This window comes from Monodon monoceros, unplaced genomic scaffold (genome assembly GCF_005190385.1).
Source record: "Monodon monoceros isolate NGI ecotype Baffin Bay Population unplaced genomic scaffold, NGI_Narwhal_1 Super_Scaffold_11, whole genome shotgun sequence".
In the NCBI taxonomy this organism is placed as follows: Eukaryota; Metazoa; Chordata; class Mammalia; order Artiodactyla; family Monodontidae; genus Monodon; species Monodon monoceros.
Window position 1 is genome coordinate 112,486,192 of NW_021703767.1, and position 15,025 is coordinate 112,501,216.

Consider the following 15,025-nt stretch of genomic DNA (forward strand, 5'->3'; position numbering starts at 1 on the left):
TCCTGGAAGTTCTGACTTTTATTGGTATGGTAAAACTTCATTAATGTTTTGAAAATTTACACCCAAAGGTGACTAGTCAATGTAAATGTAAAATGAGATTTGAACATGTTCAACTGGAAATGTCATTTCAGCTTTAGATTATAAATCTCCCCCCGCCCCCAGGCAAGGTCCGGTTGATCTGAGAGCACTCCTAATGAGTTCCTCAAAACATGTTTTTATGTGTAGCCAGAAATCAAATACATGCTAAGACAACCTCTGTTTTCCTGCCTCACCAGCCTCTTTATCAGAAGGCAGCTCACTACATCCCAAATTAACAAACATATTTCTGGTTGAGGAGTTTTATCTAAAACGTGGGAAAGACAAAAATCCCCACTGAAGATGACCCTCTCCTCAGGGGTGCATCCAGTACTGTACCGGATATCTCAAAAATTAGCGTGGAACAACAATGATTTTCTCCTGGTGAGTTCACAAGCAAGAACTGCCTATTTAAGAGACTGGTACAAAGATAGGACAGACAATAGTCTAGCATTTTAAAAAAAACTTTATAAAGGAAGGAAGTAGACTCAGCAGAAAAGGATACCGTGTTGCTTCCTTCCCCGTCCCACCCCTCTCAGCGTCCCCAAACCAAACGTTCCACAGGACCTGAAAAGACTCTCTAAAAATAATTTAGGTAAAAGCCCATATTACTGAACCTTCGAAAGGACACAGTGTCCATCCCATTCCCAAATATACAAAAAGTAGCTTCAAATATACTTTGCTAGCTAGCTGCAGGGCTTTGGGATTTAGCCCATTTCCTCTTTTCTCTAACAGAGAAAACAGCAAAACAACAGATCAACAGTTTTTTTTAGAGCAGTTCTTCACCCCTCCCCAATCTCAATAATGACAACAGTGTTTCATTTCCCTTCCACAACCTCATGGCGCCTGTGTAGCACTAGCTCTTTAAGAGGCCACAGAAGTGAGTTAGGGAATGTGATGCAAATAACACGAAGGTAGCCTTCCCACTGTGTTCTAAGACATCAGACACCCAAAACACACATTCAGACTAAAAACACTTCGCCCTGCCCTCGTACCTTGTTTCTGCACCTGCACCCTTACTGATGGAGAGGAAAGAGAGATATTTGCAATAGTTATATCTGTCCTTTTCTGTGGGAAAGATCTAGTGTGGGCAAGCTCTAGTAACTCATCCAGGTAGAGTCCTAAAGACTGGATCCCCTGTGGAGAGGTTCGTAAAACAGTATTTATTTTGTACTGAACAAGAAAGCAGGGCTCCTAGAGGTGGCTTATGCCCTGTGTAGGAAGCATGCTGTTCGCACAGGGAAAATCCAAACTTTTTTTCCCCATTATATTATTTAAGTAACAGAGAGATAAATACCAGTGGTGGTAGTGGAGTATACATAATGATAGCATACTTTAAATCGTATGACTGTCTAATAAAAGAAACAAACTTTGAAGAGTAATTAGGCAAATGTGAGGTGGATAATTACAAAGTTCCAATTATGTTATATGGTGACATAATACAAAGGCATGACTTCACTGTAAGAGCTATGTAAAAAGCTTGGTGACAGGGCATCCCAAGTAAAGGCATTATGGAGCAAAGACCCAGTTTTCTTTTTACTTGTAATCGTCTGGAGACGTGGGTAGCCTCCCCTACCTACTGCAATTCTTCTTCTGAATAATGTAAGGAAAGATCGGCCACTGCTATGCCACGATTTTTAATCATCATGTAAATATGAGTACCCAGAGCCAACCAGAAGCTTGAAAAGGGATGCAACTGGGGGAATGGACCTCTTCCGGCCTAAGGGTTTTCCAACTCATTCTTCAATACTTTCTGTATGACTGCTGTGGAGAATTTGGGAAATACGAAAAGAAGAGGAGCAAATGAAATCACCTCTATCCATCTACAGAAGGTGCTATTTTCATGCAAGCATTACTATAAATGGGACCAAGGCCTTAAACTTTCAATGTGCTTATTCATATTTCAACGTGACAGTCATTCGGGGGAGGAAACCCTCTGCTGACAGTGCCATGTACGACTGTGATAAAGACCGTGCTGAGGGGAAGACAAACGACAGCACAATGGGGGCAAACGCATTAGGGCTCTTTACCCCCGGTCTCTGTGGTGCTCTTCTTATTTAGGATTTTCAAAATATCTTTGGTAATTTTCTTCAACTGATGCCTCGCTTCTTCACGCTCTTTGCCCACTCCATAAAGAAGGATTGTGCGCTGGTTATACTCATGACTTGAAGATTCATCCTGAAAAACAGAAAATGCATTCTGAAACCCCTGTTTAAAGGATGGGGTTCACGGACATGATATGCGCTGACCACAGCAGCTCCATGCTGGCTCGTGCGGTGGTGGCATCCCGCCCACCTTTCAATTCACCTCAACTTCCACTGGCAACACCCTTGTTTTTCCAGTTTGGAACTTGCTAAAGTAAAAAAAAAAAAAAAAGTGTCAACTGACCTGAAGTCTTAATAGAAGCAGTTGATGTGGGCGTACCTTACAGAGTAAGTTTTGACTCTTGATTGTTTAAAATTTAACATGGTATTAATTTCACATCCTATTACATACTATCTAGTTAAAATTTTTCCTTATGGAAAATGTTATTTCTTAGCAAGCTCAGTTTTCTGCATGCATTAAACATCATTAAACATTTTATATTTAGAAAAAAGAGGATCCTCAAGTACTTTTATTAAAAAAAAAGTTCCATTTACTTCCAATATGACTGTGTAAGACACATGTGTATTTCTTTCCAAATGGAAAACGACAGACAGCATGGGTCTCATTAGGTGTGAGGAAAATAGCTGGAAATGCAAACACGTTCTGACACTACCTTCCTCTTCTGGACCACCTTCCCACACCTGCCCCACAGACACAGTGAATTCAAGCACTATTTTTCTCACAAGGGAGAGGAAATTACTTAGTCACAGCATCACAAAAACAAACACACCGCCAAACACATTCTTTAGCCAGAGTTAAAGAGTCCAGGATGTGTCCTCTCTTATGCCTGGTTTTGAATTTTTCTATCTAAATTTCTCTCTTGGATCCTATACTCTTCCATTTTCTTAGTGAAATTCCTAGCTCTATGTTTCAGTTCATCTCCTTTTCTTACCATTTGTACATGTTTGCCCATGCGAGGTACTTACTCTCCCCAACAGTATCTATCCCTAAGGAGCTCACGTGCGGGAAGTTTTGTCCCAGGGAAAACAAACTGCACTGTGTGCACATAAATTAGTAATGGCTGCAAAAAAGAGCAAAGTCCTTGTGACCTGGAGAACGACAATGTTCAGTTTGGAGTACTCCACGTGTGCACTCTGCACAAAGTAGCATTTTGCTTCTTTAGCCTTGAAGTAAGAGCCTGTTTCTTCTCAGTTTCTGTCACTGTTCTCTCAGTCTCTTTTTGTCATGCTGTCTTTCTCTCACCTGCCTGCATTCAAAGCACCACTTCTTGCACTGGTTCCTTTTTTTTATAACGTTCTATCAGAAATACACATTGGCATACTCTGCCAATCTATCTTGCTACCAAGTCCCCCAATAACTAATATTTCAGGTTGTTCAAACCGAGTGAGTCTTTTCTAGAAGCTGTTATTTAATACCTTGAGTTTCAAAATCTCCTCCGAAGTTTCAAAAGGCAGACCTAACCACAGGATAAAGTTGACATAGGTAGTGATTGCTGTATCTCAGTGACCTGAGCTACTTTGTCAATCTCCAATTTTTGTTGTCGTTACACAGCATTACTGATATACTTCCTGGTGGGGTGTGTACATATAAGCAAGCCCTATAAAGGGGACAGAAGGGTGAAGAGGATACTGCACAAAACTCAGATGTCAGTCATGTGCCCTGGTGATTGTTTTCAGTTAAGGCACCTGTCAAATGGTTCTAATGTAAACCTGTTGTGTGAGGGGTGATGGAAAGATGTTAGCAACAGCTGTTTATAGAGTACCTACCTACAGCAAGACAAGGTACTAAGAACTCTGAGAAAATGCAAGGATGAATGTTCCCTGATTTAAGGAGTACAGATTCAGTATCATAGAGATAGCACCTGCAGAGCTCGAACCCCAAACAGGGATGGTGACGGAAGGTATCCTGGAAAGACCCATGTGTTCTATGAACACAGGGTACTATGGCTCCATATTGGCCCAATAACAGTCCGAGCTCAGGGTAAGAGAGAGCTGTGACTGCATCCAGGCTGTGTCACTTGCCAACGCCATGGCCCAAGATAATGAGCCTTTTTGAGCCTCAGATTCTTCCTCTGAAAAATGGTTAACACTACATACCTTATAAGGTTTTGGTGAGAGTGGGGATCTGTCTGTAAAATGCTTAGTGGCATATCAGACACAGCACCCCCTGCTGTCCATTGATATTACTGCACCTCCACGCCTTCCCTGCAGGCACCCCACAGCCACGCTGTGCTGCATTGCTCAACATTTCCCAAAGGTGCCGGGCACTTCCTTCCTTTGCTGGTCTCCTCCCACCACCTGAAATACTCTCAACAGCCTCAAGTGCACGTGTGTAAATGCTATGCATGATGACAGCGTCAGGTCCCTCCCTCTGTCAACTCACTTTAGCGAAAGCCCTCACTGCAGAGGGAGGTGTGTGGAGAAGGAGAAGCGACTTTGGAGCATTTATCGCTGTGTAATTCACCTATTTTCTAGGTATCTGTTTAATGTCTGTCTTCCTCACTAGACCATTCACATTTATATTTTCCTTAATGGCACTGACTAAGCACTTAATATTTGTTGAATGCATGAAATAATGAATAAACAAGTGGATTAATGAAGAAACATGTGACTAAAAGAATAGGGCAGGGATGAAGAAAAAAAAAAAAACTAGTTTAGTAGGAAACTTAACCTGATAACTAAGTGTTTAAAAAAACTGAAGAGGAAAAATGAAAGGCAGAGAGAAGTTTAGACCAAAAAAGTCTGTAGGGTGTAAACTAGGTCTTAGTGGTGGGAATAAAAAATAAGAAGCAAAATCAAGAGGTATCTGAGGAAGTTAGGAAAGGATCAGGCATCTGAGTGAATGTGCATCTCATTTCAAGACGGACTCACTAGATAAAATTTGTTGGGGTCCGGGCAGGGACTGGGAAGGAGTAAGGTTATAAGGGCAGGGAGCTCATGAATTCACCGTTAGGTGAGAGGAATTCAAGGGGTAGGTGGAAATGTATTACAAATGTCTAGTAGGTGGTTTGACGGCAGGTCTAATGCAGAAGTGACAGCTTACGGATAAGAGCACTATGTAACTGGAAGGCATTCAAAACCCCCGTGTTCTCTTTGGGCAGGGGTAGGGAGGGAAAACAGCTGCAATAGTGAAGGGGATAAATAAACCATCAAATGATGGACACACACTCTCCATAGTTAATAAATAATCGGACAAGTTAAGGTCACAAAAGCAAGGGAAGGGACAGTTAGCAACAGGGGTCATCAACAGTGTTGAATACAGTTAAGAAATCACAATGGGGCTTCCCCGGTGGTGCAGTCGTTGAGAGTCCGCCTGCCGATGCAGGGGACACGGGTTTGTGCCCCGGTCCGGGAGGATCCCACGTGCCGCGGAGCGGCTGGGCCCGTGAGCCATGGACGCTGAGCCTGCGCATCCGGAGCCTGTGCTCCGCAACGGGAGAGGCCACAGCAGTGAGAGGCCCGCGTACCGCAAAAACAAAAAACAAAAAAACCCAAACAAACAAAAACAGAAAACCACATGTGTGAACCTCAAAAGAGAAGTTTCTCTAGAGTGGTAGGGGCAGAAGGCAGGAAACAGGAGGTTGAAGTAACAGCAGATGGTGAAATGGTGAAGGTGTGGGAAGTAAACCACACTTACTAGTGGTTGGGTATAGAGAACAATGGCTTGAGAGAAAAGTGATCATTGTATTAGGATAACCAATGACAAACTGGTTTCAAAGCTATGCTTCAAATGAGTCTCCATAAAGGAAATCCGGACTGGAGGGCAGATAACTGACAAAGGAGATGGGTAACAGTGACCTCTTGTCTGGATTAACTTCAAAAGACCAGGACATCTTTCTACTTAACCACAGACAAAAAAGAAAATTGGTGAAAATACAGGGAAATCTGGAGGTGAAGAAGTGAGGAACTTGAAGACGCTTGTATTAGTTCATTGGCTCTGTTATGTTCAGGGAATTGGGCCAGAAGCAAAGCAAAGCCATGAGGTGAGAGTAAGGGGATGGAATTAAAAAGCAAGAGAAGCCTGCAGTTAGCTGGGCGGGGTGGTGGGGGGAACCACCGGTCAACCTCCATATGGGGCATGAAGACTGTGTTTCTGACAGTTAACATTTTTCAGGGAAACCGTGAGAGCCGTTACTAGTCTTCAAAGAGGAAAGGCAAACACGTTTTCAAAGCAACTCTTTTTCAATAGCCTACAAGATTGGTTTACATCAATTTTTTGTGCATGTAGAAAATGCACAAGTCTTTAAATAGCAACTTATACATGAGAATAAGGTCAATCTCAGAAAATGGACCAAATGTATCCAAAGGTATCAATGAGTTCTCCTCTTTAAACTAGGTATTAAAACACCCTCAAGTTGCATAGTTGTAAAGATCAGTACCAAAGAATTATTCTCTTGTTGATACCCTGAAGGACACGTTTGTGGGGTGGAGAAAGGATCCATAGGAGAGTCCGTGGAAGTCTAGCTAACCCCTTTCATGCTAGCCCCCTGCTGTCCTTGGGCTAAACAGGTCACCCCCACTGAGTTCTGAAAATCTCATCCTCCAGATCAATCACTTTCTTTCTTCAGATAATATCTCACACTCACACTTAATTGATCTTTTAAAAACCTAGGAGGATGCAGATCCAAAAACTCTGGAAGGATTGTTGTACCACAGAAATTCAAAGATGTCTCTTGAGCCAAATGTCCTGAAAAGGGAAAACTTGGAGTTAACTGAAGCCTGATATTAGTCATCTTCATTTCTTTAAAATGAGTGATTAGAAATGTTGCCAAAACATGTGTGTGTGTTCACAAGGATGCAATAATGGTGGTGAGATTATCAGAGCCACGTACTCTCCTTTCACCTCCAATCATCATTTCTCTCAGCTGAAGCTTTCAATGTACCACGTTATTCTGTTTAGAATAAAATAAATTCAAATCAATGTTACGGCAGTAATAAGCCTTGGGCTGGTGGGGGGGAGGTGGGTGTGCACACCGTGGAGAGGCTGTGTGAAAGGAACAAGGAGATCAGCAGCTTCTCAGTATAACTACACCTGACCTGGAGTAACTCTTTCTAATTCAAGAAAATCGGAGACTCCTTTACTTAGATTTGTGAAGGAAAGCTTTGTTCAATAATAGCTTATAGTCCCCAGTGTGGCCAAAATGAGGCCTTTATCCAACAAACTCAGAGCATCCTAGGAGCATAATGGCTGTCAAGCAGTTTAACGATATATACTAGTCCTCTACTTTCAAGCAAAACACTCAAGACAAGGCTGACAAATAACTGCATCACCAGAGGTAGTATTCTTTTCTTGCTAAACACTGCAATGCCCAAGACTCCTTACTTTTGGAATTTATCTTATATCTAACCTGAATTTGTGCGCGCTAACAGGTAAAGCCAAGCTAGATGACGTTAAGAACTGCCTTGGAATGCACGTGCTCCATCAAAACCTTCACTAATGTCAAAATGACTGCATCTCAAAACTGTAAGATGTTAGAACCAAAACAGCCTAAGAGCTCATCCAGTGGCTTAATTACCTCTCCAGCCTTCTGTCCCAACCCGGTTTCACAAGGACCACAGGGTCCTTCCATTTCAGGGCATGGCCCTCTCTGTTCACAGTAATCCTATTTGAAGCAAATACATATTTTCAGATAAACAGACTCGATAAAATAAAGAAACCAATTAAACCACTTGCATGTAAAAATTCTAGGGTATATAGAATTACTTCACTTTTCCAGTCATCCTCCACTGAGTAAATACTATTAGAGACGGTTTACAGATAGGTGTGGTTGTGAGTTAAAATCAGAGGAAAGAGAAAGTTAATTTAGATCAAGAACTGGAGCCTTTCATTTACCCCTCAAATCCCTAGTCATAGCCCTTTAGGAATTTGGAAATATAAATTCTCCATAAAGTAGCATGAATTAGTGTTCCTTTAGTATGGCATATTAATTTGCTGAAAATAGTCATGATTTTTCTTTTTTATTTTCAAAAGCCTTGTTTCATCCAAAGGTCTTAGAAACACTTCACAAACATCCTTTAAAGTTGACAATCTGGTGTGAAGGCAAGCATGACTCCTATCTTCTTAAAAGTGTAGCCATTCCATTCATGGCATTGACCTCTTAACTGTTGGGCCTCAATGTAGGGGTGGGGCATGTAGGGAGGGGTTGTGGAGACAGTGAGATGGGGAAGATTTTTGTACACAGTGGTCACAGATGCAGGCTCTGGAATCAGACAGTATGGGTTGAACAGGATCTCTAACTTCGCTGCTCTGCTCCTTAGTTTCCATCATCCAGAGAATAGAAACAAGACGATTATCTACTCCACAGAACAGCTGAGATCATAAAATGTTAGTTAATTCATGACAACATAAGAAATCAAAAGTTGGCTGTTACTATTCTGAAGTGTATGTAGCATAAAAGGTTTTTCAAAAAGTATGCTGTCTCTCTAAACCAACAAATAAGTTAATCTTCTAAAAGTATAGCATCAAAGTGACACCTCTAGATGACTAACAGATGGGGATCATCACGTGACTGACATTTCCAACGGAAATTACCCAAATTCATGGCTTGATTTCAAACCCATGATGCCAACAAAATTCTCAGGTAGTTTAAATCAGTGGTCTTCAACCTTGAGTGTGTATGAGCATCACTTGGAAGGCTCATGTGAAACTACAGGTGAGGGGTGCATTCCTGAGTTTCTGATCCACTGGGGCTAGGTTGGTGCCCAAGAAAGTGCATTTCTCCTGATTCCCCAGGTGACGCTGAGCTGCTGTTCTGTACTTTAAAAACCATCCTTGAAGATTATCTAACCTACACAGAGACAGACACACTCAAAACTCAGAAGAAAGAAGTAACCAAAACATATGTTCACAGCAAAGACACCTACCCAAGTGGATCTGCTGGTAACAGAAGGACACTACAGTTTGAAATATTGTACGAGTGTGTACACACGCGTGAGTGCCCACAATATTTACATGAAGGTAATAGTGATTCCACAGTCCCTTCATTTAATGATATATTTCCCCCCAAAAACAAAAGCAAAGTCAAAAGAAAAGTAATAATAACTTGTTTATATTTAAATTCTACTCAAGAAAAGCATGAAAGACACTATATAATAAGCCTGGCAATGGATACAACTGTTTCTCTTTCTTAATGTAATTTTAGAATCTTAAAATTTATAATGGGGGGAAACTGTGTCGCCTACAAAGAGTTGCTCAGACACAGATTTAAAATACTGACATTATTAACCAGGAAAAAAACAAAGAGCAAGAAACCTAACATCCCTAACGAGCACACATTACGAGTTAAAATGTGATTACTTGTTAAAAGGCAATATATCACCCAGTGTTGAGCACATATGTTTCCAGGTAAATGAACATCTGAGAAAGCAAGTTTGCAACCTTCTCCAGGAAGCAGACGTTGACAGGCTTGATCTCCACTTGGATTTATCATTTTCATGGGAAATAACCCAAAGAACTCACAAAGCATCAACTCTATGGCAGGTTTCAGTAAAAAGCCACAAGATTTTAAATTGCTTTTTAAAAGATGACTTCTCACCCACGCTGCCCCATATTTCCCAAGGAAATAAAAGCAGAAGTCCTAAAAGCAGCCAGACAGAAACACAGCGTCTGCACAGCTTTGAGTCCACGGTGTCTGAAGGTAATTTCTGATTGTGAAGTCCTCTTCCTCTCTCCCTCTATTTCTCTCCAGAACACTCCAGACCTTACTGATGAAAGCTCAGAAGATTGTCTATCATAAAGAGTGTAAACAGCTAAACTAAGACATTAAAAGGAAAATAACCAGATGCCACTCTGCAGGTTTTATTAACTACCACATACTGGATACATTCAAATCCTTCAGAATCAACAGAGTAACCAGGTAACTTTCTCTCTAGAAGTATTTGACAAGTGTATGTATTTGCACTATGATGTGTGTGTGAGTTTTTTCAAGTTTTCTTAAAGTTGGAAAACTTTAACAGCAATATCAATGCAGGTACTTATATGGAATATAAATTAAAATACAAGCTGCATTAATGATGTTAGAGATAACCATTAACTTCTTCACTAAAAAAAAAAAAAAATTTACACAGAACATGGAAATAAAATTCAAATGGTCTTACTTATTTTACCTTGAGTGTAAAATGAAATTTAATATAGATAGAGGGAGCCGAAATTCTCAATACCAAGAATACTTATTAAATAAGTTACAGTCTACGCAAAATGAGCATTCCCAAAGTAGAATTTCCAAAACCAACAGGGCATAAACAAAGGCAAATAGCAGTAGCAAGGAAGGTTAAATCAGTGATTTTGTGTCAAATACTAGGGTTTATTTAGGTTTGTTTGTTTGTTTGTTTTTTTAAGTTAAACAGGTGAGGAGGTATTGAAAATTGAAGCCATATTGTGACATGAATCTTAACTTGTTCTACTTTCAGTAATTAAAGGATGGAAAAAAGAATTCCACTGACATTTGGGGGAACTTAGTGCTGGCTTTGTTATATTTAAATCTTTTAAATAGAAGCATTTTTTTAAATTTAGATATTTGTACTTTAACATTACCATGTCTTATATTTAGGAATAACACTTTATATAGAATCAGTTCCATTTGTTTTTGATGAATTAAAATTTTACAAGTTTCATTTTAAATTTCAAAACTTAGATGCCAAATAATGTATTCAAGTCAAGTGTTAATTTCCTTTATAGCTGCCTGTTGTGGTATAACAACCTATGGAACCAGACAAGGACATGATTTTGGTGTTTTATTTTAATTATATACACTCTATAAATCTAGAAAGTATGCCCAGGCTGTTTTGAGGAATGCCATCTGATGACTACATACAGAAGCCATTGCCTTATTTTTTTAGCATTTAAAAATTTGCACTGAATGATATTCAAGAAAACATATGTAAAACCTTAAAATTTACTGAGCAAAGTTGGAAAAGAGATACACATGGGTTAAAATATTTGGAGCTAAAGAATAGTCTCTATGAGGCTGATTTTCGATTGGATGACTGAGCAATATAGAAGCAGAAATACCTTCCAATTATAAAAGAAAAAAACGTTTTCTGCTTTTTATTTATTTAACAATTTTTCCACAAGTGATGTTATACAAATTTCTTTTCACTTTTTACTTTTAAAATTCTACTCCGCAATTATCGGTCATTTCTCCTTAGAACACTTTGAAGGTACTAGAGGAAATGAAGTCCAGGAACAAGGATGGTGTAGGAAGAGTGACTGTGAATAGAAACAAAAAAGTTAGAAGGCGTGGCAATGAAGCTGCAGAAGAACAAAGCACAGCCCGAGTATTTCTCTTCTAGTTTTTATGTATGTGCACTTTTGCCTAAGATCAATAAGTGTCCTATAAGAGGCAAACATTCAAAAAATAAGAGACACAAAGTAGCCATACCTTCACACAATGTTCTTCAGGCTATTTTATTTTGCTACAGATAAAATATTTGTCACCATGAAATATTTTGAGATTTAATTTTCTGTGTTCTTACCGTCCCAGTGAGGCTCAGACACCTCAATTTTTCTGTGTTCTTACTAACTCCGACCCAGTGAGGATCAGACACCTCAATTTTTGTCCAAAAATGTTACCCCCCGAGATGAGAGTGAAATCAAATATCTGGGACTGAAAATAATCACCCCCTCTGTCCCCCTCTAGGTAGCAAAGGAGAAACACAAGCCATGCACAACCTCACCACTGCGGCTGGGAATGGCAGCCTGTGCACCAGAGATTACAAAATCACCCAGGTCCTCTTCCCGCTCTTCTATACCGTGCTGTTTTTCGTTGGACTCATCACAAACAGCCTGGCAATGAGGATTTTCTTTCAAATCCACAGTAAATCCAACTTTATTATTTTCCTTAAGAACACAGTCATTTCTGATCTTCTCATGATTCTGACTTTTCCATTCAAAATCCTCAGCGATGCCAAACTGGGAACAGGACCGCTGAGAGCCTTTGTGTGCCAAGTGACCTCCGTTGTATTTTATTTCACGATGTATATCAGTATCTCATTCCTAGGACTGATAACTATCGATCGCTACCAGAAGACCACCAGGCCATTTAAAACATCCAACCCCAACAATCTCCTGGGGGCTAAGATTCTCTCTGTCGTCATCTGGGCATTCATGTTCTTACTCTCCTTGCCTAACATGATTCTGACCAACAGGAGGCCCAGTGACAAGAATGTGAAGAAATGCTCATTCCTGAAATCAGAGTTTGGTCTGGTCTGGCATGAGATAGTCAATTACATCTGTCAAGTCATTTTCTGGATTAATTTTCTAATTGTCATTGTATGCTACACGCTCATTACAAAAGAACTGTACAAGTCATACGTGAGAACAAGGGGCGTCGGCAAAGTCCCCAAGAAAAAGGTAAACATCAAAGTTTTCATTATCATTGCTGTATTTTTTATTTGTTTCGTTCCTTTCCATTTTGCCCGAATTCCCTACACCCTGAGTCAAACCCGGGATGTCTTTGACTGCTCTGCTGAGAATACTCTGTTCTACGTCAAAGAGAGCACTCTCTGGTTAACTTCCTTAAACGCATGCCTGGATCCATTCATCTACTTTTTCCTTTGCAAATCCTTCAAAAATTCCTTGATGAGTATGCTGAGATGCTCCAATTCTGCATCATCTCCATCCCATAAAAACAGGAAAAAAGGACAGGATGGTGGTGACCCAAGTGAAGAGACCCCAATGTAAACAAACTGAGGTAGTATTTCAGTCTATTAGTGTTTGGAACTCCAAACAGGCAAGCACTATGTGAAAATATTAATACTGACTAAGAAGTAGCTGAGTTAGTAACGATAACTCTTGAAACGAGTAATAGAAGGTGACAAAAGCAATTTTCTTTTACTTGTCCGGTACTGAAAGCAATCTTAAAATGCAGAAAAGTAACTGAACATGTAGCTGTGTAGCAAAACAAACTGCACCCAGTCACCATGCCACATGCAAAACTACACAGAAGTCAGACGTGTAGATTTTTGGCAAAATGGGTAAACATATAATAACATTTACGGTAATTTTAAAAATATATTACTGATCACAGCGCTATTATGAACTTATTGTAATCAACTAAGAATGATAAATCTGATAAAATCTTCTGACCAAATATTATACCTATATACTTATATATGTATATATACTTACACGTACTTACATATGTATATATATCCCAGTCCCTTAACCAAATGCTGACTCATAAGTAACTGGGACATGCAAAGAACAGTAACTACTAACTTTTAATTATAAGTAAAAACTTAAGGGATTTAAACTAATTGAAATGGTAATTGATGAGACTAAATTTTTTTCTCATTAAGAAGATAGAGGTTTTAAAACTACCTTCTCAAGAAAAAGAGCAAAAATAGCAAAGTTATTAAAATAGTTGCCTTATGACATTCTAATACCAAAAACTTATGAATATATCCTTAACACCAGAGAAACCAGTTTGCTACTACTTTGACAACTTCAGTAAATACAATACCATCATCAGTACTTATCATTATTAACTAGCTTCTAGAACCTGCCTGCGATTTGGGTTAATGAACATTTCCCTTATGAGAAAAACAAGTTAAATATGATTATGCAGTTGAACAGTATAACTATTAGCAGGAAAGTGATGAAAATGTCTGGAATTACCTGTTTGTGTAGATAATAAAAACATTACATTAAACCCTAAAACGTACTTTGTGGGAATTTCTTTGTTCAAAGACACTAGGTACTATGACTCATCTTTCATATACACCAACATCAAACAAACCCCTTTAAGAAAAGATAGCTGCCAACACAATCCGTTTTATTACACACTGTTGGGCAAAATCTCTTCTGAAGGTGACATCTCACGTCAATTAGTTCATATGTAAATGAAAAAATAGGTCAAACTTATAATGTAGTCTGATTCCCCACAAGCCATATTATTTTTTATTATAAAAAAATACGTAACACACTTGGAAGTGGAAACGATTTATCTCAATTATTTAGGATCCTCAGAGGTGATTCCCAAATACAAGGCATAGAAACCGATATCTAAATATAATGTGAGAAGAAATAAAAATGGTGAGTTGTAGTAAAAGGAAGTTCACTGAACTCCAATAATAATCTATTTTATTCTGCTGAGTTAAATTTCAGTACATAGTTGAACTCATTTAACTCTCTAGATGGTATCTATTCTTGAGCGGCCACATTTCCTTCTCTGGCACTTCTGCAAGCAAGCACTGGATGTCAGTGGAGATGCACATAGAGGCATGCATCAAGAAAGATGCATATTCGACCTACCGCTGGGGCAAAGACAGCAGCCATTTCTGCCAGGTAAACCAATGCAATTCACTCTAATGTCACATGAGTAAGCACATTCTGTAAGAATACCAGGATATTTGAGCTGGAAGAGAAACTAAGGATCAACTAATCGGACCATCTTACTTTGTATATGGGAAAAGTGAAGGGCAGATTTACTCCTCAATCCAGTCAAGTCAGGGGTAGAGAGTGGATGAAAGCTTGGCCTCCTCACGGTGCCAGGATCACATGAGGTGTCGGGAGACTACAGGATGGGCAGAGATTTCCTGAACAATCTTTCATTTTGGATTAAACTCATTCACTGAGATGACAATTTCCACAAGAGAAAGGAAAAAAAACAAAACAAAACAGAAAAGCTAACGGTATTACAGTACTTTTGTGGAAAAGAAATTGTAAAATGTTTGGAATTATCTATGTTTTTATATATAACATGAAACATTTACATTAAACTCTAAATCACACTTTGTTGATACTTCTATATCAAACATCAAACTGATCCCATTCAAGACAGGCTGAGAGATCAGTATTTATGGAGCACTCATTATACACAGAAAATGTCACTATCTCTAGCTTT

The 15,025-nt window shown here is 39.3% G+C and overlaps 2 protein-coding genes across 3 annotated transcripts in view; one reads left to right on the forward strand and one right to left on the reverse strand.

Moving 5' to 3' along the window:
- The window catches only part of MED12L (mediator complex subunit 12L), a 326,539-nt gene that overhangs the window by 76,811 nt on the left and 234,703 nt on the right, over positions 1–15,025 (reverse strand). Inside the window, exon 16 of the mRNA XM_029214009.1 lies at positions 2,106–2,253. Within this exon, the coding sequence (XP_029069842.1) occupies positions 2,106–2,253 (148 nt within the window). The remainder of the gene's footprint in view (positions 1–2,105; positions 2,254–15,025) is intronic.
- Positions 9,773–13,839, forward strand: P2RY12 (purinergic receptor P2Y12). 2 transcript variants are annotated; one of them, XM_029214004.1, is made up of 2 exons: positions 9,773–9,817; positions 11,819–12,986. In XM_029214004.1, the coding sequence occupies exon 2, from the start codon at positions 11,842–11,844 to the stop codon at positions 12,859–12,861; it is 1,020 nt and encodes a 339-aa protein (XP_029069837.1). In that variant the 5' UTR covers positions 9,773–9,817; positions 11,819–11,841; the 3' UTR covers positions 12,862–12,986. The 2 variants fall into 2 exon arrangements, with proteins under 2 accessions (XP_029069837.1, XP_029069836.1); XM_029214003.1 differs by having other exon boundaries at positions 9,774–10,036; positions 11,819–13,839.